The sequence below is a fragment of the Anas platyrhynchos genome, chromosome 19 (assembly GCF_047663525.1).
Source record: "Anas platyrhynchos isolate ZD024472 breed Pekin duck chromosome 19, IASCAAS_PekinDuck_T2T, whole genome shotgun sequence".
NCBI classification, from domain to species: domain Eukaryota; kingdom Metazoa; phylum Chordata; class Aves; order Anseriformes; family Anatidae; genus Anas; species Anas platyrhynchos.
The window spans coordinates 8,799,795-8,825,510 of record NC_092605.1 but is presented as its reverse complement, the minus strand read 5'-3'; the positions used below and the strand labels follow the sequence as shown (position 1 = coordinate 8,825,510).

Below are 25,716 nucleotides of genomic sequence, written 5' to 3'. Positions count from 1 at the left end.
CAGTCGATCAAAGCTGCTGTGATCCTAAAGGTCCTAAAGGACACCACGCTGTGCTGCTTTGCTTTTGCTTCAGAAGATAAATGGATGGACAGCTGCAAGTCTGTCCTCTGCTGCCTCCTTGCTGGTCCCCAAACTGTGTAGCACGGGGCTGGAGCCCTTCTGTTTCCTCGTTTTGATGCTTACGTTTTGCCCTGTCCCCATCTCTTGCAGGCAGTATTTCAGATGCAGTCAGTGAAATGCCTTAAGTGTCAGGAAGAGAACCGGGTGGTGTTACCGTGCCAACACGCAGTGCTGTGTGAAACGTGCGCCGAGGAGGGCGAGTGTCCCATCTGCCATCCCAACAGGCCCCATTCTCTCCAGTCGTGACCTTCCAAGGACGCTTGTTCTAATCATATCGTATAGAACTTTTTAACTTTATACATACGTACATATATATGTATGTGTACATATATATATGTATGTGTAGATATATATATGTATATATGTGTGTGTATGTGCATGTTTGTGTATGTATATATATGCACACACACGCACATACCCACATAAAACAAAAATTAGTTGCAGAGCACTTTTTAATATTTTACAACCCGTATCTAAACTGCCCCTCACCCGTGCCCCACTAATTCTAACTCTTGAGGAACTTTGAGAGCTGTTTTTAATACAGATCAAAGGGCCATTTGCAAAGAGTCTGTGTTTCTCCTCTTTTCTATTTAGGTGATAACAAATTTTTGACTATTTCCAGAAGGATTTAGAGTGGGCAAGAGGGGCTTCCACGTGCTTTCCAGAGGAAGAGTTGAGATCATGGGGAGGATCGAGGTGGATTGAAATGACTTTTTTCATGTCTTCGGTCTTCCTGCTCTTTCACTGACCCAGCTTGGTTAAAGCCGTCCTCCCTGATGGAAGCTCCGCTGGGTCCCTGCCTGGTGGGCCTCACATTGCCGATCTCTGAATGTGCAGAAACTTTGTCTGTCATTTAAAACAGCAAAGTTCGCTTTTTAAAAATTTTTTACACTCTTTGTATATTTATATGAAAAGAAAAAAAAAAAAGGGGAAAAAATATATTGTACCTAGAGCAAGCCAGGCCCCCAAATTCAGTGACCAGTAATCATTGCTGATACAGCTAATGCTGCAGGTTTCAGCAGCCTTAGAAGTATTGCCCTTGTGCCAGCTAAAGCCCTTCATGAAAGGAGTATGGATGCACAAGTTAGTTCTCTCCAGGCACCCCTTTGTGTGGGGGCTGTCTAGAGGATTTTTAGCGTTTCAAACCAGATTGATTTTCCTTTTAGCCACAGAGACCTCTTTCATAGTCACTGCTGAAACGCATGAAACAATTCCAGATAGTTTAAGGACACTTCTTTTTGAACAGAGTGGGTGTTGCCTGTTTCAGCACCTCGAGGATGAATTGTGGGCTTCTAAGTTCAGAAGCCATCAAGCCAGGAATCACGTCTGCCAGTGGTGACAGAGAAAGCCCAGCATGGAACAAACCGCTGATAGATCTATTACTGCTTGAAAGTGGAGCTGGAGGAGAGTGTAAATTCCTCGCCTTCTGCTCCTAGGTGGAGATGCTTCTTCCTGCCCTCAGCAGCTCATCACCGTGGCACAAAACAGGACACGTTTCACCACTGAAGCTTATAAATGCAGCCACCATTCTTATGTACGTAAGGAAGCGTCACTGTTTAGAAACTCTGAAGCTAGTTAGTCTAACAGTGCCCTGTGGCGGTGGTTCCTGTGTTAGTTATCATCTTACAGAGCAAGGAGATAGGAAGGAAAAAGACTTCAATTTCAGATATTTCCTTAGAATAACTCATCAACCAGTCTGTCTGTGTACTGGTGACTTAGTAGTAATGTGGTAGCCTGCTGCATGCGGCTGGGTGCCCACCTCCAGTGCTGGGTGCTGGCAGGGATGCTAAACTCATGGTGTGGGAGCAGAAAGAAGCATCTCCCATCAGAGGAATGCACTCCCTTTTCCTCAACGCAAGCAAGGTGTTGTTGCGGGGTTTTCCAGTCCTCTCCTTCCTCCTATTTCAGACTCCTTTCCTGAGCACATGACTTTCCACCACCCTTGCACAGCTCTCACTGGCATCTCAGCCCTGCTGAGTTTGTTTTCGGCCCTTTGGCCCCATACACCATCTGCAGAGGAGCTCAGGGACTTTCTCCTTCCTAGGATTCTCTTTGTATCTGTCCACAGTGAATTTATTCTCTTGGATCATTTTAGAAAAGCAAAGAAATCCCACAGACCAGTCCGATACACAGCACACTGTCCAGTGCAGCTCCTTTCTAGGGAAAAGAAACGCCACCAGCTTAGACCTGTCCAGCAGCTGAGCTTCCTGTGACTTTCTTTACCAGCATGTACATTAAATTTTTACATCGGGTGGATTGCAGTAACCTGCTGGGATCTCAACTAGAAGGCCACTCAGTTGATTAAATATTTTTATTTCGCACAGGGATGTGTCCTGTGCTACCCCTCCCTGACCTGGAAAAGCACTGGAACCTCCAGCAGCCCACTGTTGTTGTAGGAACAACTGAATTGTTACTGGAGCCTCTCAGAAAGCTTCATATTTTAATGCAAAGACATAATTAGGTTTGCTTCCATAATTCCACCTTTCCTTCATATGGAAGGGGTTAATATGCATTCCCAGATGATCTCTTAAGTGCAGCTCTGTGTAGTTCTTTTTTTTATGTTTTCCCATTAACTCGTTCTTTTTTTTTTTTTTTTGGTAAAAATGCTTTTTTTTTTCCATGTGTATTTTATTGTAACTAGCATCAGTTTTTTAATTTTTTTTTAATGGAGAGACACTGTTGGGTGAATATTGTGGCTATGTTGTTTGGTTATAGCCTTTGAATGTCTGTGCCATGGGGCAGCACATCTGCCTTGGTCTGATCTTAAGGAAAGACCTTTTATTAAAATATGTGAACATTTCTTTTTTTAGGGGAAAAAAAGCGGGGGGAGGGAGGGATAAAAGTTGCGGGAGAAAGAAAAAGCCCAATGAAGATAAAAGAAAAAAAAAAAAACAAACTGAAGTTTTTGTAACTAACTTAAATCATAGGAAATAAACTCTTGAATCAGGTCTTTAATATTTATAAGAGCCAGAGCTCACCAGCCTGTTTTGGCTCTTGGTTTGTAACGCTTACTTTTTGTTAGCGTGGTGGTTTCTCTGCTCTCCTGCCTCCTGGGGACCTCTTCAGGGTGATGCTGTCTTGGGACAGCCCTCTCCTTCCAGAACTAGCACCACCTGTGTGACTTGAGCTGAGTCCCAAGGGCTCTTCGCATTCTCCCCTCTCTTCAGATGAAGCTTGTCCTCTGTTTGCAGCTCTGTCGCAGTGTGACTGCCAGTCACAGCGTGATGCACGTCTGTAGGGTCCAGGGGGACGAGACACTTGCCCCTCATTTCTGGGGGGACCCAGAGGGCTACGAGAACCATTCCAGACCAGAGAAAGCATTTTTATTTTTTTTTCCTTTTCAGTAAAACAGTTACTCTGTTTTAAAACTTATCCTGAAGGACCAAAGAATTCAAAATTTCCCTAGTTGTGGCCCTTAAATTTTAACTTTCTGTTGCCACGCTGTGCTGGTGGCAGAGCAGTGACAAGGAGTTAGCACTAGCCCCGGGACCTCGCGTCCCCTTCCCTCGCCACCGCCCCAGCCTGTCTCAGCACCCTTAGCACAAGCACGTAGGCTGCTTCTCTTTCCTCTGGTGCTTCAAGAAACACCTCTTCAATTTAGGTTTCTATCAATTTGTTTGCTGCTTTCCAAATCAAGAAGTATCTGAAATGTGAATTATTTTCTTAGGCAGCAGCTGGGAAAGAGAACTTCATCGCTGTGTATTTTGTGACTATTTTGGGGGGGCCAACGTTTCATACCTGAGCGAGGTGAGAGCGGGGGGGGGGAAGGCAGCGTTTCTCACCCACCCCAGCAGTTGTTATCGCCGGCCCCAGGCAGGCAGGATTAACCACAATCGCAGCACTGCCTTCAAGGCTTCAAGAGTCTGTGGTCAGCTTCTGCGCGGTGTAAAAAAGAGACTTGTAAAAAAAATAAACCTGGTGCTAATATGTACAGCCCGTGTAACGCACTGTCGAGCTTCTTTCTGAAGCAGGAACTCCCAGTTACAGGACACGCAGTAACACATCAGAACCAAGGTGACTTTGTATTTTTTTTGGCTGTCACGCTTCGAAGCGAAGTGGTGGTCCCCAAGTGGTCCCCGAGGCTTCTCGCTGAGCCCCCCCCCCAGCTGGCTGCCCCCGAGCAGCCCTGAGCGCGGCCGCGTCCTGCCCTGTCACAGGCTCCTCGCTGGGCAATGATGTTTTTCTCCCCAAGTTTTTGGGAGCCTCACAATTGACCTCGGTGACGAACTGTGCAGGTTGGACACTTCTCGGCTGAGAGCTGGGGAAAGGGAGTCTTTAACTGGCTTGTGAAACCGCAGTATCCTAAAGGTCAATACACTTTTACTTTATTATAGAGAAACAATATAGAAGCAGATGGCTTGAGACAACAATATCCTGGGTAGGTAGCTGTCAAAAGCAAGGAGCTAGCTGTAGAGGATAGCCAAGAGCTGAAGAACATTGGTGAGCATCACTTTGGGCTACCAGGACCGCTTGCAGGTCCCACCCAGCCTTCGATGCCGTAGCCTGGTGCCGCTGGCACCGGGGGGCCTGGGGCAGGTCTCAGAGCTGGAGCTCCTTCCCCTTAATTCGCCTTCCCCAGAAGGCAGCCACTGCAGCTGTTCCCATACCGAAGGGTTTTATACTTTCCATACATCTCTGAAGCTGAACCTGAGCCACTTGCAAGGCTTGTGCAGCTGAGACAATGAAGAGAATTCCTTACCGTGTGAGGAAGCCTTTAATGCTGAATGGACTCAGTAATTCATTGCTGTTCCACCAGCCTCCGAATCCTCTCTCTCCCCTTTCCCCCCCATCTAAGAAGGAAAAATATTACCAGTGTTTTCCTCCGGATTTATAATAATCCCTGGAGTGATGGCCAACAGCAATGTAGATGTTACTGATGTAAAACCTAGTATTTTAAAGGTGAAGTATTCCTGCAAACTAGTGACTGCGTCGGAGAGATTTCTGGGGCTTCCCCACTCCGTAGCTTCCAATGTTAAAACAAAATAAGTACAGTATGAGTTTAAAAAAAATAATAATAATACACACTGCAGTATTTCTCGTGGCAATTCTTGCCCAGTCTCTTCCTCGCTTTCCCCGGGAGGAAGGGCACTGGGCAGAAGCGCCCCAAGTCCGTGTAGAAGTTGGCAGAATGGTGATCGGTGGTGTGTAAAACGTGTTGTTGATTCCATGTATAGAACTGTGATTTCAGCTGTCGTTCTCTCGTACTCTGTAAATATGTGTTTTGGCTGTCGGAAACCTGGTTTAGACTCTTTTCTTGGCAGAATGAATTTGCATGTGGGGCTGAAAAGAACTCAATCTGTGTCACAGTTTCCAAGGGCAGGATGGATTTTTTTTTTTTTTTAGAGGACAATAAATTTTTATTTTTTTGCTAAGAAAAAGAAAAAAAAAACCAATAAAGCCGTGTGTGGGTGTGTGTGCGCGCATGCGTGCCCGCGTGTGTGTGCAGCCCGTCCCCGTCTTTGGGGCTGGGGAAGGAGTGGAGAAAGCTGGGGAGCCCTCAGAACAACAAATACAGGATATCTCCGTGGCCAGTTTGTCCTGCTCCCTTGTATGCTACCGAGAACAATTTCTTGCCCTGCTCCCTTCTGGCTCAAGCCCCTTTTTTGGGGGCGTGGTGCACTTTGTGGGAAAGGTGCACTTGGTTAAGTGGGGCAGAGACTCCTCGGGGAATGGTGGATCCACAGATCCAGGAGCATTTTGTCATCCAAATTCATGGCCTGGACAAGAAATTGGCTCTGAATGCTTCCTGCGGGAGCCAGGCCAGGCAGAGGTGAGCTCTGTGCGCCTGGGCTGCAAATGGAATTTTGGGTATTGGCAACCAAACGAATGTACCTTCCACGAGCTTCCAAAAACGAGCTTTTATTTAAAGACTGACTGCCTAAGGTTTACTGGTCCTTCTCTGTACATGACACCATTGCTTGCAAAAATGAAGCTAAAACCACTTTGGGTATTAGCAAAAAAATGCTGGAACCACAGGGTAGCCCCTGCCACCCCCTCACTGGGCACATCGCTGTCACAGCAACAGGGCAGCCCGGGTCAAGCCCAGCACAACATGTCTGTAAAAAAAAATAAATTTAAATAGGTACAAAACAAGGTAAACCAGGCTCAAAGCTGCAGCCTCACGGAGCTCAGTCCTTGCTTTAGTGCGTGAGGCTGGCTGCTAGCAGGTGCCACCGCCAAATGGGCTGCAAAGCACAGGCGTGGGTTTTCCTCTGTCCCCGAGCAGAAATGAGAGCGGGGAACGGCACCTCCTGCACAAGCAGCCACCCCTCTCCTCTGCATCCTGCTCCCGCCCAGCCTCGCTGCTCTTCTCCCACATCTCACCTCTCTGCAGAGCTGCAAAAGCCCAAAGTGGGGACCGAGCCGAGAATAAAGCAACCAAACGGCTTCCTCGTGAGCGAGCAGCGTCTTAATCCCTGCTGCTGCAGGCTTGGCTGAGCCTTGCCATGTCACGTCCATACCAAGGGAGCTTTTTTTTTTTTTTCCACTCCCATCGAGATTGACCTCAATCGCCTGTGCAGCCCGTGGAGGCAGCAGCCGAGGGTGATGCTCCCTGGGGACCCTTGGGGCTGGAGCTCGGCCACCCCCTTGCTGGGCAGGGGATGCATGGAGAGGCCACATGGTGGGAGCTCCAGGTTTGTAAATAGTATAATTGCAGCTAAAACAAGCTTAAAAAAAAATAAATAGCAATCAGCTGGGAATTGTAGCTGCTACACCTGGGCACCCCACATGGAGCTGCCACCTCTGCCTCTCGTGTGCTGGAGCCAGAAGGGTGCAGGTGCCTGGCAAGGGCAGTGCCTGACTCCTGGCCTCTGTTTTTAGTGTTTTGGCAGCCCAAATTGCTGCTTAATTTGGCTCCTGGGGCTCTGGTGCCCTTTCTTGCTGCCCAGGTTCCTTCAGCTCCAGGAAGCACCATGAGGTTGGTATGGTTGGAGGTAAAATATAAACCCACGCAAAAGAACAACACATATTTTTAAAAATATACGAAGTAAAAATAAAATAAATAATAAAATAAAATAAAATAAAATAAAATAAAATAAAATAAAAATAAAATAAAATAAAAATAAAATAAAATAAAATAAAATAAAATAAAATAAAATAAAATAAAATAAAATAAAATAAAATAAAATAAAATAAAATAAAATAAAATAAAATATGCCTGGCTGGCTACACAGGGCTGTGGCAGCCGTGGAGCAGGTGGTGCTATGCTGCTGCTGCACCCCGTGCCCCTGCCCAGCCCAGCTCAGCCTCCGCAGCCCCCAAGGACACACACATCTGCTGGGGGTGAGGGGGGGGGGGGGGGGGGGGGGCTCATTTCCTCATCCACCCACCACGCACCGCCGTCCTAAAAGCCTTTTGCCACAAGGAAGCCAGACCTGGGCTTTACGTGCGTCTGGTCAGGCCTTGGGCCGCCACCCAGAGCCGAGCTGCGAGCACTGCTGGGCAGCGAGAGCCTTGCGAGCAGGCGGATTTACACCTGGGTGTAAACCCCGAGCTGTGTAACGGCCCCATAACCCAGTGCTTTGCCTGGTTCCCTGCCAGCACAGCAAAGGGGAAGCCTCCCTCAGGGCCGGCCCTGGCAGCGCTGCTGTTATTGCCCCCTCCATCCGGCCTTGTCTCGCTGCCTGTGGTTGTGCCCCCCCTCCCAGCACCCCAAACACTCAGCCAAAACACCAGCTTTGTTGCTTTTAATTTAAAAGGCTTATCCATGAGGAAAAAATAAAAAATAAAGAATAATAATAAAAAAAAGGGCAGGCTTGGCCATGGGTCACCCCACCCCAAACAAACCCCGCTGCCCTGATGTGGTTTTGCAGGGGGCCGGGGACACGGCCGGTGGTGACAAGCTGAGGGGGACGGCAGGGACAGCCACACACTTCCACAGCCCCGTGTAGTGTTGCTAATCTGCAAAGGAGGCCCCCCCCAAAAAAAAAACAAAACACTGTGTGCCCACCCTCCTGAGCCCCATGGGGGGCACTGCTCGGGGTGAGGCAGGCGCTGGGAGCTGGTGGCGGCTCAGGGACCCCGCTGTGGTCCCCACAGCCCCCGCGGGTGGCTCCGGCACTGTCAAAACTCCTGAGGTCTCCTTCTGGACCCCCTCATTTTGGGATCTCTGCCTCCCTCACGCCGTCTCCTTGGACTGCTTGGCTCGTTGCTTGCGGAGCTTGACGAAGGCCTGGGCCTCCTTGTCCCCCTTCCTGGACTCCAGCAGCCGGAGGATCTCGTCCCCTGAGGCACAGGAGGGGACAGACATGAGGGGAGGCCTGCGGGGGCTCAGCGGGGCCGGGGCGGGCTGTGGTGCCCCGTACCGCTGGGTTTGGGGTGGGTGAGCGAGAGGCGGGTTTGGGGCACCCATCCCATGTCCGCCTGGTCCTCGTCGGCGTCCAGCCCGGGCACGTGGCGGAGTGAGAAGAAAGCTTCTCCCTCCAGGTCGTTGGCCCCCAACGTGTCGTAGTCGAAGACGGTCAGCAGCAGGCAGGCCCCCTCCTGGCGGCATTTCTCAGGGGGGATCAAGCTGGGGGGAGGTGGTGGGACACATGGGGCCGTCTCCCCCCATCCCCTTGGTCCCAAAATTCCCTTTTAAGACACTGAATGGGATTCTGCAGGGCGATGCTTGGTGGGAAGCCGACCCTCCCCACTGCGCTCACCCTCCCCGTGGGAGCCCCCCCAGGCTCTCTCAAGGGGGACAGGAGGTGAAATCCCACCACAGGACCCAGTTCCATGGGGCAGGGCTGCTGGGATGGGGACGTGGGGGCTGCTGGGCACCAAACCCTACATACAAGTCGAAGGCTTCGTCGAAGAGCGGGTGCAGCTCGTTCCTCTTGCACTGGGTGGTCCGGGCCACCACCTCGGGGAACTCGTGCCGGGGCTCCAAGGTGAGCTGGACGAAGGGGTCACTGGAGCCTGGTGGGGTGCAGACATCAGCCCCCTCCTGCTGGGGTAGCTGGGGGGGGGTTCAGGGCATCATCCAGAGCAGCCAGCCCAGCCCATGGTCCTGGGAGGCAGCTGGAGCATCCCCTAGAGGGCCATGCACGAAGGAGCCATTGGGAGGCTCAAAATAGGGGTGACCTCTCCTGGAGACCTCCCCAAATGACAGCCAACCCAAGGGACTGTCCCGTATCCCCCCAAACATTTTTTTTGTGTGTGTGAGGTGTGCTTTACATAGAGGAAAAACGCTGCCAGCCCTGGCTGCTGGCTTCTGCTTCCAGCACCCCCCCCCACAAAATAACCCTCTTCCTCCTCAATCCACCTCATGGGGTGCAAAAGCAAACCAAGACGGAGCCCTGGGTCGTATCGGGGCCCACAGACAGGGCAGAGGGTTGCCCCAGCCCACACGCTCACCGTTGGAGTCCAGTGGGATGAGGTTGACGGCGTTGAGCACCTCCACGCGCAGTTTCTGCTCCGAGGGCCGGTACAGAGCCTTGATGGTCACGGCCCCGTACTTCTCCGAGCTGGCATCCAGCTGCAACGTACGTCATATCAGGAGCTGAGCATGCGTTATGGGGTACCGGGGGGTTGAGGGACATCCTCTGGGATGCACTAAACCCCAGCGCTGGGGCAAACCCACTCCCAAAGCCCCAGGATTGGGGGAGCCCGTGGTGGGGAAATGCTGCTCTGGTGGTGTCCATCAGCAAGGAGGGGGGCTCAGGAAGGGGCTGGGCGCCACATCCTGACTCCCACCTGCTCCTGGATCCTGTTGCTGAAGTATTTCTGGATCAGCTTGCGGCTGGTGCTGGAGCAGAGGGCCAGGTGGCTCTCCAGAGACTGCGGGGAGGATGAAAGGGGGCGGTCAGGCACCAGGACACGTCTGCAGCCTGGGGATGCTGCCCCCCCCACCCCGGATCTCACACCCTAAGAAAATCCCACTCCCCCCACTCCCCAGCACCCATACCACGAAGGCTGCGCTGTGCAGGGTCTCCAGGGGCAGCCCGCAGCCCTCGGCGTGGAAGCACAGCTCCAGGCTCTGGGGAGGAGGATGCTGTTAGCTGGCCCCCAGGCACACACCCAGGGGGACTCCCCCTCATGTCCCCGGTACCTTCAGGGCACATTGCAGCTTCTTGTAGCGCTGGGTTGAGGACGTCTGCGGCCCCGCAGCTGCAGTCAGCACGGCCAAGGTGTGATGCCAGAGGAGAGCAAGGAGGCTGCGGGGGCGAGGGAAAGGGGCTGTGAGCAGGGGGACCTGGGGTATGTCCAGAGCCGCTGCAGGGAACTGGCTCACCCCACTAGGCAGAGCCCCCAGCCCCAAAGCGGGGTGACCCCGAGCCCCGTGGGGGATGTTCCTGCCAGGGGAATGCTGCTGGCCCCCACCCTGGCACGGCCCCGGTCACCTTTTGAAGTTCTCCTGGACCAGATGCTCGTTGAGATACTGCAGCTCCGACTCCAGGAACTTCATGAGGGGGATGATGGACTGCAGCGAGAGGAGAGGGGCATTGGGGAGGGCGCGGGGGGCGCATCCAGCAGGGTACGGCTGGGAGGGGGGGGGTCTGGAGGGCTCCATCCCACAGCAGGAGGGGACGGGCCCGGCGCTTACATCCTCAGGCTCCCGGGTGTCGTTGGAGGCTGAGAGCTCCTGGATGTGTCTGGCGATGCCCGCTTCCAGCTGCCAGGGAGAAACACACGGAGGCACTGGGGCTTTGCACCAGCATCCCCTTTTCTGGGTCTCGTGGACATTTGGGGCTTTTTTCCCCAAGAAGCCCCACAGCAGCTTCCAGCACACATCCTCCCCTCCCATCCCACACCAACATCCCTCCACGAGCCTCCCTGCTCGGGATGTTTCACCTCCCCCTTCTCCCCTTACACCTTATCGCCATCCCCTCAGGTTAAACCTCCCCGCTGGGGTCAGGCGGTCACCTTGGTGGCCAGGGCTTGCACCACGTCCTGGACCTCGTGGTCCAGGCAGGACACGGTGCTGTCGAGCTGGTGGTGCAGGGTGTGCTGGATCTGCTGCGGGTCAATGACGGCCCCCGTGCGCCGCTCCAGCTGGGCCCAGTCCAGCTGCGATGGCAGCTTCAGGATGAGCAGCCGCAGCTGCTTGATGTTGTTCACCACGATGCAGAGCTGGGGAGGAGGGTCTGCTTCAGGGCACCCCACGGCCCAACCCCACCCTCACTCAACCCCACCCTCATCCCCATTCTCACCTTACTCCACCCTACCACATCCCCTCCATCCCATCCCATCCCATCCCATCCCATCCCATCCCATCCCATCCCATCCCATCCCATCCCATCCCATCCCATCCCATCCCCATCCCCATCCCGTTTCCCCCGCCCGCACCATTTCCCTCCCAATTTTCCAAGATTAGAGCTATGGGGGCCAGCAGTTCCCCATAAAAACCCAGCCCCAGGATGTTGGGGCTGCCACCCCCTCCCGAGCTGTGGGTCCTGCCCCGATACCAACCCTGTTGGCCGCTTCACCCTCGTTCTGCTTGCTCAGCGACAGAGCCTCAGCCCTGGTCTTGATGAGCCGGCAGTACATCAGGGCGATTTTGCACATGTCCTGCAGGGTGGAGAAGGAGCAAACGAGACCAAAATGGGAGAGCACCACGGGGCTGGGGTCCCTCACCACGCCGGCATGGGACACTGGCCCTATCCATCAGCACCCAGCTCCAAGAGCGGAAGAGAAAACTGCTGCCGGTGCCTGTTGGGTCAGCTTCTGCCATCCAGGCCCGGGTGTACGAACCTCCACCAGCTTCACCATGATCATGAAGGCTTCCTCGGGGTCCGGCCAGTTGAGCTGCTGCCAGGTCTTCACGATCTGGGCGTAGCAGGTGGACAGGTCGACGGTGGAGGTGCTGTGCTTGTTGTGCTCCCCAAAGGGCGTCAGCTGGCGGGGCAGAGACAGCAAACACAACTTAGCTTGTATGGGAAGGAGCCATCCCAAACAGGAAAGCTGCTCCTAAATTTTAGGGCTCTCTGGCTCCTCATCAGCTCCTTCCTACACCCCATCTGAGGGGTGAGGACCGAGGAGGGGTAAGTAGCCCTGGGGAAAAGACCTCGGTGGGATTGTGTGAGGGATTTGGTGAGTCCCTGGGGGCTGCAGGGCGTTGTTCTCCCCCCTCCAGGTTACCTGGTCCATCTGCACGGCTCTCTGTGCCCTCTCCAGCGCGATGGTGTAGGCTTTCTGCAGCCACTGGGGCACGGCTTCCTTGAACCACTGGTGGAAATCGCTCAGAGCCAAAGGTCCATCCCTGTGGATGAAGGCACCAGCTTCTCCCAGTGCGCTGTGATAGCACGGGGCTACCACCTCACACGCAAAAAACTGCCCCAGGGAGGCACATGCTAAGGAAAAACCTCCGCTTGGAGGTGAGGTCCCCATCAATCCCACCCAGAAATGGGCCTGAAACCCTCCTGGTGATGCTCACATCGACACCAGCCACCAACAGCCTGGTCTGCCAGGGCGGAATTAGCGGTGGAGGTGAGAGGGAAGGGTTTGGCAGTCTTCTGGATTTACTGCTCCATCCTCCCCACCCCCCAGCATCTCCCCTTTTGGGTTCGGTACCTCTCTGGGAGGAAGTCCTTCATCCGATAGAGCTCCTGCAGGTTCAGGTAGAGCTGGAAGAGGCTCTCGGCCGTGGGCTTGGACATGCTGCTGTCCACCTCGTGCAGCTGCTCCTGGACATGCTCTGCAACCTGGCAGGGATAAAGGGAAGAAGGGGCGGCTGTGGGGTAGAGGTGTTTTTGGAGGGCAGCCAGGAGGGCTGGCTCCGGTACAGGCTTTCCGGAGGCACGGGGTGAGGGTGGCTCAAAATCTCAGCCTGGTTCAGCCCTCAGTCCCACGAGTGCAGGGCAGCCCAGGCTCGCTCACCAGGCTCTCCAGCTCCACGTAGGCGATGGAGAAGAGATTCAGCTTCAGGGTGCTGCGAGAGAGAAACAGGGAGTCAGGAGCCTGCCAGCTGCAGCCCAGCAAACCCAGCCCAGCAAAGGTTCCCAGCCCATGCCCTCGGAGAGGAGAGCTCCACGAGGCAGAGATGAGGCCTCTGGGTTTCTCCTTTCATAGCTGCTGTGGAGCCCGAAGACCAAGGAACGAAGCATCAACGTGCCCTGTTGCTCTTGGTCCCGGGGAAGGTGGATGAGGAGGGACCAAGCGTCAAGGCCTACCTGATGAAGAATTTATTCCAGGTTTTCTGGCACTGCTGGAGATCTGCTATCACCTCCAGGAGCAGTTTGGCCAAGGCTTTGCCGTTCTCCTCCATGCTCTGCGAAAGAGGGAACAGCTTGTTTTGGATGCTCAACGATATTGAAATGACATCCAGGACTGATTTATTTCTATGATCTGCTCTCGTGGAGTAGCAGGCTAGCATTACAACCACATCAGGAGCACCAACAAGTTGTCATCCTTTGTCCCCCTGTGCTTGCGTGGCCGGGCAGGGGACCACCTCCTGCTCCTGCCCATCCCACCAAGGCCTTGAGCCTGCAGGTAACATGGGTCATGGGGCTTTAAGCTGGCAGTATTTGGGTCTCCAGCTTAAAACACCATGAAACAAGCACCTGCTGGAGACCCAAATACCTCAACAGCTCAAAAAACTGCAAAAGCCTCCTCTCAGGTCTCATCATCCCACCCCTCAGCCTCCCTCACGCCCCTGCCCAGGAAATTGCTTCTTTCCTTGGCAGAGAGGCCGAGATGGGGACTCACCTTCACCATGGGCTTGAGGTGCTGCTTCTTCATGTGAAACCACTCCGTCGTGCCTGACTGCAAGAGAGGAGCCCAGGTGTGAGAAGCCAAGGATGGAGCCAGCTCTGCCATCCCCCCTGCTATCCCATTCCCCCGGGCAGGACCTCGTGGTGGGAACCAGAGGTTTGGGCCACCGAGCAGAAGAAATGTGGGTGGTTTTCCCCCCAGGATGGTCCGGGTGGCTTTGCAGGAGAGGTGTGGCCATTGGGCAGGGGTTGGAGACGGGAAGGGGTGCTGCAGGGTGCCACCCCTTTGGGGTTAGGAGGGCGAGAACCCCCCCGGTGCCGCTACCTTGAGCGCCTCAGAAACCATTTTGGGGAGGTCAGGGCTGAGCGTGCACAGCTCCCGGAAAGCTTTCATCTTGCACATCTGGACCAGGACCCTGTGAACCAAGAAACATCGGTGAGACCCAGCACCGGCCCCTCTGAACCAGCGCCTCTCCCCCAGGAGACCCTACCCAAACAGACCTTCTCCTCCCAACAACATCCCCCACGGGCAGCCCTGGGCGAGGGGCCAGACAGGAGAAGTGTCACAGCAGTTAGGTGTCCAGCAGCCTGGAAAGGCGGGGTGGAGGGGGGGCAAAAAGGGCTCTCACGGGCTTCTCCTCCAGCTTCCAGCCTTGTCCATGCTGGTGGCCAAGCACTACGACCCCGCGCGCTGCACTCACCGCAGCAGGGACTGCAGCCTCTCCGTGGACCTCGCGACGGAGAGGGGGAAGATGATGCGGTACCTCCGGATGAGGGACACCCCGTAGGTCAGCAAGGACTGGAAGGACTCGGCCAGCTCTGCTTTCTGGGGAGAAGGAAGGGGACACGCTGTTGTCCTTGGTGGTGGCACCACGGTGCCATTTGGCGGGGGGGGTCTGTGGCTTCTGATCTTCTTTAGGGGTGGAGAAACCTCCTCGTGTGCCCAGGAACTTCTTCCTGGAGGGGCTGAGCTGAGCTTAACCACATGAGCTTAACTTATTTGCAATTAAACCACCTCACTACGCATGAATAATTAAAAGTCTCAGCAGGGTGCTGGGATGCCCTGGAAAAAAAGGCTGGGAGAAGCCAGTGGGAACTGGGTCAGATCCCATTTTTTGCTGGTGTCGGGACTGATGTGATCACAGCGATGGAGGAGGGCGAGGTCAGTGCAAAAGGGCGAGGGCTCCTCTGCAGAGATGGGGAACAAATCCCCCAAGGGAAGGGGGATTTTTCCTGGTCCCTGTGGCTGGCTGCCCACCAGGAAAGCCCCACAGCCCATCCCTGAGGTCTCAGGGCACCCCTGCACCCTACAAGCCCCAGCCCTTGCTGCAGCACGAGGAGGGAATCGTGGCCGGGAGCTGCGAGAGGAGGCTCGGGGTGGGTGCTCGGGGCACATCTCCTCCGTGTCCCACCTGCTCTGGCCTCAGGCGCTCCTGCACCCACTGGTACTCGATGCTGGTGATCTGGTGGAGCAGGCAGTTGCTGTTGAACTCCAGGCTCTGGTAGAGCTTGCTGTACGCCAGCCACTGCCTGGGGAAGGAGGGAGAGGCCCGGCTGAGCCCCGAGGGAACGGTGCAGGGCTCCCCAAGGCCACGGCCAGAATGGGGAAGCCGAGAGCTTCTCCCAGCTTGAGGAGGGGGTACTCACGCCATGACCTGGTGGAAGTCAGAGAGGTCTTTCTGCGTGGCATGCAGGTACAGCACGGTGCTGGCGTGCCGGCTCAGCTCCCCGTCCCAGGCAATGCTGCCGGCCTGTGGGGAGCACAGGGGGTGAGGTGCCCTGCAGCGGGCTGGGCTGAGTGGGGACGGGGACGGGCACCAGGCATGGGCAGGCACCTCCTGCCCCCCTCCCCATCACAGAGCAGAGCCTTTGGCAACGTGATGGGCACCAAAAGGAAGCCCCCACCCCATCCCTGCTGCTTCTCCACGGCACCTGGTGCTGCAGGATCTCGTAGGACACCAGCTGCTGCAGGAGGTGCCGATGCACGGTGTAGCTGGGCTGCGTCCTGCTGCTCGTGGTGGCCCTCTGGAAAGGGACAACGCATGCCAGCCGGGGGGGCAGCAACCTGCAGCTGCCCAAACGTGCAGGGAGGTGGTCGGATGGGGGAATGCAGGAACCCAAAATGCATGGAGCCAGAGAACCCAGCCCAGGGGTGCAGGTACGCACAGAGCCCAGGGGAGGGCTGAGATGGGTTTCCAAAGCCTGCCGGCACCCCTGGTCCTGGGGCACGGAGATGGAGCCCAGGGGACAGGCAGCTGGGGATGCCCCGTCCTGCCAGGAGATGGAAGGGGACCCCCTGCTCCCTGCCTCCTACCCTCTTGTGGGTCAGCAGGAACTGCAGGTGACACTGGCCCCGGTTGGGATACGTTTCTGTCCGTGGCTCCAGCTGGTACCACTGATCGTCCCAGCAGTGCAGGTCCTGCGTGCACAGAGGCAAGGGGTGAGGGAGTGTTCCCACGGCAGTAACGGTGCAGGAAGGTGCTGCACTGCACATCTAGAGCAGCTGACTTTTAAAAAGCCATATAACCACTGGGTTATACCCGCTGGGGGACGTGGCATCGCCCTGCAGCTCTGGGAGCCCAGCTCAGCCCACGCTGCCACGGGGCTGGGGTCCTGCCCGCCCCTCCCACCCAGGCTTTACCCGCATCCAGGGCACGTCTCTCACCTTCAGGCGCAGGACCACGTTCCCCAAGAAGTCGTCCTGCCCTTTGTCTTTCCGAGCATCCTTAAAGATCCTGAAAAGCAGGTACAAGGAGCGTGGAGAGGTTCCCACGGCCGGCACCAGCCGTGGTCTGGGCAAAGCGGGGACGTGGGGCCAGCAGGGAGCTGCTGCCCTCCCTCCCTCCCTCCTTCCCTCTTTCCCTTCCCCCAGGGGCAGTTGTTGAACCCAGGAGGCAGAGGAGCCACTGAGAGCCCCACACGGCAGTGCCGGGGGGGCAGCACCCACCGCTTGAGGCCGTGGAGGTCCGTCAGCTCGCCCAGCTTGTGCCGCACCGACTCCACCATGTCCGAGTCCCTGGGGGTGGCAAAGCCCACGGTGAGGGCAAAGGGGGGAAATCAAACGAGTGCAGCACATTTCAGGGCACCGCAGAGACGGTGGAGGTGGGGGTGAGGGTGTTGGGGGCTGAGGACACCCCCAAAAAGCAGCTGTCCGTCCCAAACCCACAAGCACGTGGCTTGTTGCCATAAATTAAATCAAGGCTCGGTCCTCAGCTGCTTTTTGCCTTGGGCAAAAATGAGTCCGGGCTGTGCAAAGCCAGCCTGGGCTCCCTGCTCTGCACAGAGCTGTCAGTGACTGCTTGCAGCTGAAAACAAGGCGGAAACGGGGCCCCAGCAGTTTTTGGGGCTTTGCAAAGGGTGCAGATCCCAGGACCACCCCAGTGACCCTCCCAGCCCCGTGCCGGGAGCAGGACTCTGGGCTCACCACATGTCCAGATGGAAGCTGGCCGTTTCTGTGTCCTCGAACTCCCTGCAAGGCACAAGCAGAAGGCGTCACGCCAGCAGCACCACGGGACCAGCAGCAAGGGGGCAGGACAGCGGCCACAAGGGAGATGAGATGGAGATGGAGGTGGAGATGGAGGTGGAGATGGAGGTGGAGGTGGAGGTGGAGATGGAGATGATGGAGATGGAGATGGAGGTGGAGGTGGAAGTGGAGATGGAGATGGAGATGGAGATCGAGATGGAGATGGAGGTGGAGGTGGAGATGATGGAGATGGAAATGGAGGTGGAGATGGAGGTGGAGGTGGAGATGATGGAGATGGAGATGGAGGTGGAGGTGGAGGTGGAGGTGGAGAACTCCACACACACACACACACACACACACCATGCGTCCTGGGAAATCAGTGCCCTAAGAGACTGATTTTGGCCACCCCCTCCAAACTCCCTGCACCTGCCGGCTGGGTCAGACCAGATGCACAGCGAGACCCCACAGGCATCACCCCACAGAGCCCCCAAATCCCCCCCCCAAGGCAGGTTAACCACCCCGCAGCCCCCGTGAAGCGATGGGATGGAGGGGGGCAGATTACAGGATAAACGTCTCGTCCCACACCGGGTTGAGCGTCTGGCTTATGACTTGTGTGCGATGGATCTGGTCTTCGGGGATGAGGTCCTTGACCACTGCCTTCAGCCGCTTCTTGCTGTCGGGGTGGGCCGGCTCCTGGCTCTTGGCCTCGATGCCCAGCAGGCAGTACGGGTCGCTGAACCCTGCAAGGGCCCGGCAGTGCAAGCCCCGTGTGAGCAGCAGCCGCCCCCTTTTGGGCTAAGCCACCCCCTCCCAGCTCCACTTACCGCTGACGTCTTTCCCCAAAATCCCCTTGGCTTCCTTCACGGTTGCTTTCAGGCAAAAAATCGGGCTCTGAAAGAAAGCAAAGATTGCTCAACCTAGGGGAAAAGCAGCCACAAAGATCTGCTCCGGCCTGGGTGCGCACCAGTGGGTGAAGGAGGGTCCTGGAGACCCAACCCCGTGGGGAAGTTCAGGGCTCGAGCAGGACCCTGCCACCATCTTCCCCTTGTCACAAAAAGGCTCAACACCCACAGAGCACCCCAAACCCAAATAGGGGGACCGGGCACCGACCCCGAGCCAGGATCCCATCCTGCTCCCTACCTCCAGCTCCTTGACCCGCTGCATGCTGACCCTGTGCTCCTCCGCGTCCATGCCGAAAGCCTGTTATAAATATTAGGGCCGCTGACGGATGTGGCCCTGTTCCTGGTGCCTGGACAGCAGCCAGGGACTTCCCGCTGTGCCCCAGCAGCCAGCTGGAGGCGAGGAGCAGCGGGAGGGCTGGGGAAGGGCTGAAATTTGGGAGAGCCTCGGGCTGAGCGCCCCGAGCCCAAGACAAAGCCCTGCTCCCAGCCCCATGGCTGGATGCTGCTGCCGTGCCTTTAGGGATGTCCTTTAGGGGTGACTGCACAGCACGGGGGGGACAGGATGGGATTGGGGGGGGTACCAGCAGGCTGCACCCACCTTCTGCACATAGGCGTAGAGCTCCTGGGCGTCCGCCACGTGGTGGGGCTCGGGCTTGCCCATGCGGTGCCGGATGGTGTAGAGAACCTCCTCGTACAGCAGGGCCAGCTGCGGGGACAGCGCCGACCCCTCGCCACCACCCCAGGCACCCCATGTGTCCCCCCCACCCCAACCCAGCACCCCGCTCGCCCTCCTCCCCAGCACATCCATGGGGTGCCAGCAGCTGGGTGCGCTCGCTCCGGCACCCAAAGGCGATGTCCTTGGGGAGCCTGAGCTGGGGGCTCTGTGCCCCCCCTGCACCTCGGTGGCCCCCTCCGATGTCCCCAAGGGAGCCCACGGCAGGGCCACACTCGTACCTCCTGCTTGGAGAAGCGGTGGGACAGGTCCATCTGGAGAAAGGAGAGAAGCAGAGAGGTTTCCCGTCAGGGCTGGAGACACGGAGAGGGTTTAGGAGGAAACTGCAGGGAACTGGGGACGGGGTGGGCTTGTCCCCAAGGTGCCATTTAGCCAAGGCGCCATTGGCCAAGGTGCATCATGAAACCCAAAACCAGATCCCCATCTCCCATCGATGGGGGCACAGGGGTTCCCCTGAACCCTGCAGGTTGAGGGGTGGCAAGAAAGGCAGCTGAGCTGCCCAGGGCAGCCGTGGGCAAGGAGCCAGCAGAAGGCAGGGGGCTGTCAGGCAGGAAAAGAAACGTGATGCTGAACTGCTCTCTGCTGGCGTGACAACCCCGTGCCCCACTCGCTGGATGACCAGCAGTGGCATTTGTTTTACAAACACCCTGAGCTCTCAGCCTGTGCCCATGTGTGCCGGTTCCTCCCTGGGCCAGGCCTGTGTTTGGGCTGGATTCGGCCACAGCCACAGCCGAGCAATTTGTTCCCTGCGCCCACCCTTGCCTAGCCACAGTGACTGTGCCACCACGGGCTGGGTGACTGCAGCGGGTGTCATGTGCCAGCCATGGCAGCTCTGGGTGTCTGGGATCCTTGGGAGCACAATGGGGTGACAGCACCACGCCCCCACCCCAAAAAATAATTCATCTTAGCCTTGTTTTTTTGGACATCTTTGAAATGCGCTTGGTCCTTTCTGTGCCAAGCACAGACCCGGCTCATCAGGGCTGGGATGATGGGGGCTGGTAGGAAGGGATGAACCCCACCCCCAGGTCAGCCCAGGTCCTGAAATGACCTTGGGATCCTCCTAATAGAAAGAAAAAAAAACAATACAGCCACTGGAACGTCACCATTTGCTTATGGCAAATCTGGGGCTGCCGTAATCCCCCAGCCATCTGGGCTGGGTTCAGCTCCTCCACCCGCAGCGGGTTTAACCCTGGAGCTGCTTCAGCCCCGTCCTGGGGGCTGTGGTCTCCAAACACCCCCTGCCCAAGGTTGGAGCCTTGCCACCAGCATCGGGGCAGCATGAGGAGGGGGGCAAGGGGCTCGCTGCTGCTTTGTGGGGTTGGGGCTCTGCAGCTCCCCCCTGAAATCAGGGCAGGCTGCCCCGGTGGCTCCTTTGTGCTCACCCACACGAGCACAGGACTCCGTGAGATAAAGCCAAGCCCCTGCAATGTGTTCGCTGCTGCTAATCCCCGTGCCAAGACCCCAGCTGAAATCCAGACGCGTTGCTTAAATCCAGGCCCGGACACGGCTGCCAGCACCCCCAGCCTGTGCGCGGCGGCAGCGACGCCGCCGTGGGGCAGCTTTTCTGCAGGGATGGAGGGAGGACGAGTCCCTCGGGGGCATTCAACCCCCAGCACAGCTCCTCAGCACCGTGCTGCAGGCACCCAGCAGCACCAGGCACCCCCCCAGAGGCTCCTTTGGCTCTGGCAGAGCCCCAGTCCCATTTCCTGGGGACATCTGCGGGGATGCAGCCTGCCCGGCTGCCGGGGAGGAAGTCTCTTGGGGCGTTTGGGTGAAAAGCAGGGCTTTTGGGGGCTCTGCAGATGGGAGGGAGCTGGGAGACAGCTGAAGGACCCTTCTGCACCAGCACAGAGCTCGGGTGCAGGTTTGCGGCAGGATGTGCCCCCCCCCCCCCAGCTCCCACCCCCACTTCTTGCTTGGCATCAGCATCAACGTCAGCACCAGCCCGAGCCTGGCCGCACGCTCACCCCAATTCCCCCCCACACACCCCGAGCACCTTCCCTGTGCCCACCCCCAGCCCCAACCCTGCACCCTGGGGTCCTGCAGCCCCCCCTGACCCCCAATCCCAGCACTTTTGGGGCCACCGAGCCCCAGGTGCAGCCCCCATCCCCTGGGGAGGCAAAGAGGGCACCTACCTCGGGGCTCTCCTCCTCCCCGGGGAGGGTCCCCGCGGGGGCCTCGCCAGCAGCCTCCATCCCGGGGCGAAGCTCGGCGGGGGCAAGGCAGGCTGTGCAGCGGGGCCTCCCTTCCCCTCGTTCACATGCTCGGAGGAAACCACAGCCCTTATCTCCCCGCGGCCATTTGAGCGAACGGAAACGGCGCGCGGGCCTCCTGTGAGGGGAGCGGGGCCACGCAGGCGCCCCCCAGCCCCATGGGGTGCTCAGGGTGCAGGTGGGGTGGGAGAGGGGTGCCACGTCCAAAGCCGGTAGTTGTTAATGAGAGAAAGTTTACTTTTTTGGGGGGGGAAAAAGTAATCCTGAAGGCAGGTGGTGGTGGTGGTGGAGAGGGTGGTGACGTGCGTGGGGGATCTGGGTTGCAGCGTGGGTATTTGGGACCCAGTGTGCCCTCGCACCCCTTAAGCACGGGTGGGGGACCCTAGAGAAAGCAGAAATCATCTGGGGGCTGGTGGGGGGTCTGCAAGAACCCCCCCGTGGCACCCAAAAGGCCTCGAGGAAGCCTGTGCTGAGAACTGATGCAGTTACTGCACGCCTGGGGACGGCTGCGGGGCTGTCCCTGCCGGGAGGGGACACGCAGCCTTCCTCCCCTCCCCTGGCTGGTCACCGGGGGGAAAAACGAGCAGCAGGAAACTGGTGTTTTACTGTCAGCTTTGTTCCTGTAAACACTTTATCTGATGGCGAGGCAAGCTGACGGGTTCCTATCAGCACCCACCAGCAGCGCCCTCCCCAGAGATGCCTATCGGTGGGGCACAGCAGCATGGGGGGGGGGAAGGCAGCTTCCCACCGCCTCCAATTTCTGGCCCCCAGATCCTCCTGGGGGCCCTACACGAGGTGCTTCGGGCCAGCCCGGGCTGGGGCAGTGGGTGGCGATGCTGGGGACGGAGGTGCCGCGTCCCCCGGCAGGGATTTCGGTTGGGTCCAAGCAGGAAACCACAACGGTGGAAACTGTGCCGAGACGTTTGTCCCCGTAACAGTGGTGTGAGGCGATGACGCCGGCGGTGTGGGGGTGTCCCCAGCATGCTGAGTCAACCTGGGGCTGTGGGAGGGGGGGAGGCAGGCAGCCCCCCGATGGCAATCATCTGTTCCCTAAATACAGGCACACTGCTCCCCCGTAGCTGCTTTAGGAGAGACCCCAACTGCCCTTCGCCCCCCAAACCTGCAGGATGTGATGGCAAAAGGAGGTCCCTGAAGCTGGGGGACAGGGAGATGGAGAAAGGAGGTGGAAGAAGCCGGTTGATGGGATGCTCAGGTGGCTGCTCGGTGTAGCTGTCACGGAGCAGACGTCGGGGCTGCACGGCACTCGCCCAGCGCTCGCTCCGTCCCTCCTGCAAATTCCCACGGGCAGAGGGATGCGAAGCTCTAGGCAGAGACAGCGAGACCCTGAGCAGCTGCAGCCCATCCCCACCAAATGGCCTCGAGAGAAGCTGCTGCCCAAGCTCCTGCTCTCCCATTTCAGGGCTCCTGTGCAGCGCTGGGGCGCAGGGCTGGGCTCAGCACCACTTTGCCTCCACCTCACCCACATGCAGGGGTGCTCGGGGCTCTCCCAGCCCCACCATCCTCATCTCGGACCTTTTCAGCCTGCAGGAATTTCGGCCAAGTGTTTGCTTCCCCTTGGGCAAGCAGTTGAAAGGCGTCTCCTGCCCTGCTGGTGGTGGGGACACAGTGCTGAACTCTGCCCCGCCAGGCGCATGTGCTGTGCCTCGACCCGGGCCATCAGCGCCTTGCTCCACTGCCCGGTGTCATCAGAGGACAGCAGAGACATGAAGTGCACCCTGCCTCTTCAAAACGATTGCTCTCGGCTTTGATTGCAAAAGCAAAATCTGGCAGAGCAGAGAGCGACCACAGAGATAAAGGCAGGAGGCAGGCACAGCACCCGAGCTGCTCACACCTTCTGCTGCTCCTTGCCAGCAGAAAGCAACAAGGGGCAAAGAAACACCCGGTGCCTCCCCCAGCACCCCGAGAACAACTGGTGAAGGTTTAGTTGAGCCTCCCATCCACCTGCCTTCCCCTTCTAAGGGTGAAGAAATACAGCTGACTGCAAACGGTGCTGAGCATCAGACAAACAGTCCTCAGCCAGAAACCTGTGCTGTGGTTTTGCAGATTTTAGAGAGCAAAATCCAGCCTCAGTGTGGCAGGTTCGGTTAAAAAATTGTCACCAGAAGTGCCCAGGATAAAACAGGTCCCACGGGCACAGGACAGGGATTGCACGGGGTTTGGGGCCTCATTTTTTCAATGTGAAATGAGAGCTCTTTGGGGATCGCGTTTCAATAACAACAAATGCCCTTTTTTTCCCCCAGGTTTTACCAGCAAGCACCTGCTCCAGAAAACACCAGAGCTCACGGCTCACTGTATTTGCACCTCAAACTACTCCTCGTCCTGGAAACACCATGGAAAAGCCCTAAAAAGCAGCTCCCAGTAGTAGCACAGCTTTCTGCTCAGTAGAGAAAATCAAAATTAACTCCATGCCCAAATTAGCAGGACCTTGCAAAACTCCCCACATTGCCCCCCGTTTTCCAAAGGGACCAGGTCTGGGTTCCTCAGGACAGCCCTCCCTCCCGCACACCATAAATCAGCACAAAACAGAGCAAACCTCTCCATTCCCTTTAAAAGCAACTCATCCTAAAGGAAAACACTTTTCCTTATCGGCTATAGGGCTGTATTCCTATGGGGCTGCAGCCTGCCCCGGTATAAATCAAGTCCATTCGTTCATGCACAGGGTTGTAGCTGCTGCTCTGGGGTATCCAGAGAAAACAGGCCACTATAGAGCAAGCAGCCTTGCACTTTTTAAAGTTTATCTCTCCTCTAAATGAAAACCAGCTATAAAAGGAGCCCCTCCACAGGCATCAATAGCAGTTTATCTTCCTACCTCTTGGCTTGATAATCCCGGAGACGCCGCCTGTCCTCACCCTTATCTCAAGCTCTCGGCTGGAAATGGGCAAATGGTCAAAAAAATTGATTTCAACATGTCCCTCCCTCACTTCTCCTTTTAAACACCGGCTCCAATGACTGTGCAAAACCAGGCTGTGCCTGCTACGGTTTGGCAAGCCGTACAGCAGAAGCCCGAGGCGGAGGAGAGCAGGGCACGGTGACGGAAGGCACTTTCAAAATGACACCAGGGAGGCTCCTGCTCCCCCCCAGGACTTTCTGCCCCAAGCTCCCCAATGCTGCCTGCCCAGGGACCAGCGGTTTCATTCATACCCTGATGGATGTCAGCCAGTCCCCCTGCTTGCCTAGTGTGGGGCCTTTCGGTTATTTCTGCCCCTAAACCCACATCCTTTCTTCCCAGAGGTTCTCCTGAGCAGCTGGAGTGCTGCCCTAGGAAAAAACTGTGGTGGATGGTTGGGGGGAATCCCATTTCAGAGGGATGTCAAGGCAAACCCCTGGAAAAAAAATAATAATAATAAAAAAAAAAATGGCAAACCTCCTGGGAAGTGCCTTGGGGTCTTCCAACCACCCCCTCAGGGCAGTGCAGCTGCAAAATCTGCATTTCCCTGGATCAGGACAGGAGGGTTTGGAGCAGGAGGTGCCTGCTGCACCGCAGGTGCAGGTGAGGATGACTCCGGTTTCACAAAGCAGCCAGCCCCCAGCCCAGGGGGGCTCTGTGCTGCTGGGCACTGACCAGATGTCACCATCCCCAGCCCCTCTGCCTGCTGCAGAGGGAACAGGGAGCGCTGCAGACCCGCACCATGGCTCTGCCAGCGAGCTCAGATCAGTTTCAGCCCCTGGATTTCTCATCCCTGCACCGTGGCAGCGAGCCCAGGGCAGCGGCTGCTCTCTGCAGGGCCAGCAAACGGGGGACAGAGATATCAAGGCCACTGGGCCTGCCAGCTCACAGCACGGGGCTCAGAGCAGCAGGAGCGATGCACACTCGAGCCTCAGGGGGATGCTTGTGAGAATTTGGGGCTGACACCGGGTCCAGGCACGCCAGCACAGAGCAAATTGAGCATATTCATGCCTGGTCTGGAGCATGCGTGCAGGATCAGCCCCACTGCTCAGAGCCCTCCAACGCACGCTAAAGCTCCTCTGACAAAGCCGCCCTGAGCCCCCACAGACAAAAAGTGGGACAAAAGGCAGGGATTGACCCCCCTGCCTGCAGATCCCGAGCAGACGAGCCAAAACACCCAGCTTTATGGCAGCTGCTGCGTGCCATGGGGAGAGCGACCGCTTCCCAGGCAGGACCCAGCCCTTGCAGAGCGAAGCACAGAGCCAGGCAGGAGAGACGAGGCTCCAGCAAGGGCAAGGAAAAATGTCGATGGGCAGGATTTGCTGAGCTCCCAGCCCAGCTCCAAGCAGTGCTGTCTGAACCCATACCTTTTGCGCCGGTACCCACCTGTGTCACCCAACGTCACCCAACAGCAGCCAGGAGGATGCAGCAGAGGTTTTCCCCTGCAGCAGTCCAGGCTCTCGCAGTTTTGTGGCTCCTTCCCGGCCCGCTGTGGCCTCTCCCCGGCGGCCCTTGAGCAAGGAGGGTGCTGAAATACCGGTTTCCAGTTGGGTCCCATGATGGCAGGCAGCTCTCTGAGCTGACTCACCCCGGGGAGCAGACGGGTGAGTAATAAAGGCAAGTGTGACTGCGGAGAAAAACCCTTGCCTAAAATGAAGGTCCCCGCCTCGCTCTGTCCTGGCATTTCGAGCCAACCCGCAAAACCCCACGTTTGTCACTCGGGCTCGCTCGTAAAGCTTGAAA

The 25,716-nt window shown here is 57.1% G+C and overlaps 2 protein-coding genes across 11 annotated transcripts in view; one reads left to right on the top strand and one right to left on the bottom strand.

Annotated features, from left to right (window-relative positions):
• Window positions 1-4,053, top strand: part of UNK (unk zinc finger) — a 42,816-nt gene extending 38,763 nt beyond the window's left edge. For all 7 annotated transcript variants that reach the window (XM_072025873.1, XM_072025872.1, XM_072025875.1 and 4 more), the window contains one exon: window positions 211-4,053. In XM_072025873.1, coding sequence (XP_071881974.1) covers window positions 211-366 — 156 coding nt within the window. In that variant the 3' untranslated portion in view covers window positions 367-4,053. The remainder of the gene's footprint in view (window positions 1-210) is intronic.
• A 3,740-nt stretch (window positions 4,054-7,793) lies between these two features.
• Window positions 7,794-25,497, bottom strand: UNC13D (unc-13 homolog D). Of its 4 annotated transcripts, none has more exons than XM_038165267.2 (32): window positions 25,360-25,497; window positions 19,074-19,106; window positions 18,718-18,825; window positions 18,358-18,417; window positions 18,042-18,108; window positions 17,780-17,957; window positions 17,179-17,223; window positions 16,702-16,770; window positions 16,420-16,489; window positions 16,069-16,173; window positions 15,687-15,779; window positions 15,402-15,505; window positions 15,167-15,284; window positions 14,456-14,580; window positions 14,080-14,170; window positions 13,750-13,806; window positions 13,215-13,312; window positions 12,922-12,973; window positions 12,616-12,746; window positions 12,184-12,304; window positions 11,797-11,940; window positions 11,515-11,613; window positions 10,969-11,175; window positions 10,649-10,717; window positions 10,446-10,525; window positions 10,154-10,259; window positions 10,010-10,081; window positions 9,799-9,882; window positions 9,460-9,580; window positions 8,898-9,021; window positions 8,427-8,632; window positions 7,794-8,346 (listed from the first exon to the last, which is right to left on the bottom strand). In XM_038165267.2, the coding sequence occupies exons 2-32, from the start codon at window positions 19,104-19,106 to the stop codon at window positions 8,240-8,242; spliced, it is 3,144 nt and encodes a 1,047-aa protein (XP_038021195.2). In that variant the 5' UTR covers window positions 25,360-25,497; the 3' UTR covers window positions 7,794-8,239. The 4 variants fall into 4 exon arrangements, with proteins under 4 accessions (XP_038021195.2, XP_038021194.2, XP_038021193.2 ...); XM_038165266.2 differs by lacking the exon at window positions 25,360-25,497 and adding an exon at window positions 23,896-24,016; XM_038165265.2 differs by lacking the exon at window positions 25,360-25,497 and adding an exon at window positions 20,988-21,186.
• Between the last annotated feature and the right edge of the window lie 219 nt (window positions 25,498-25,716).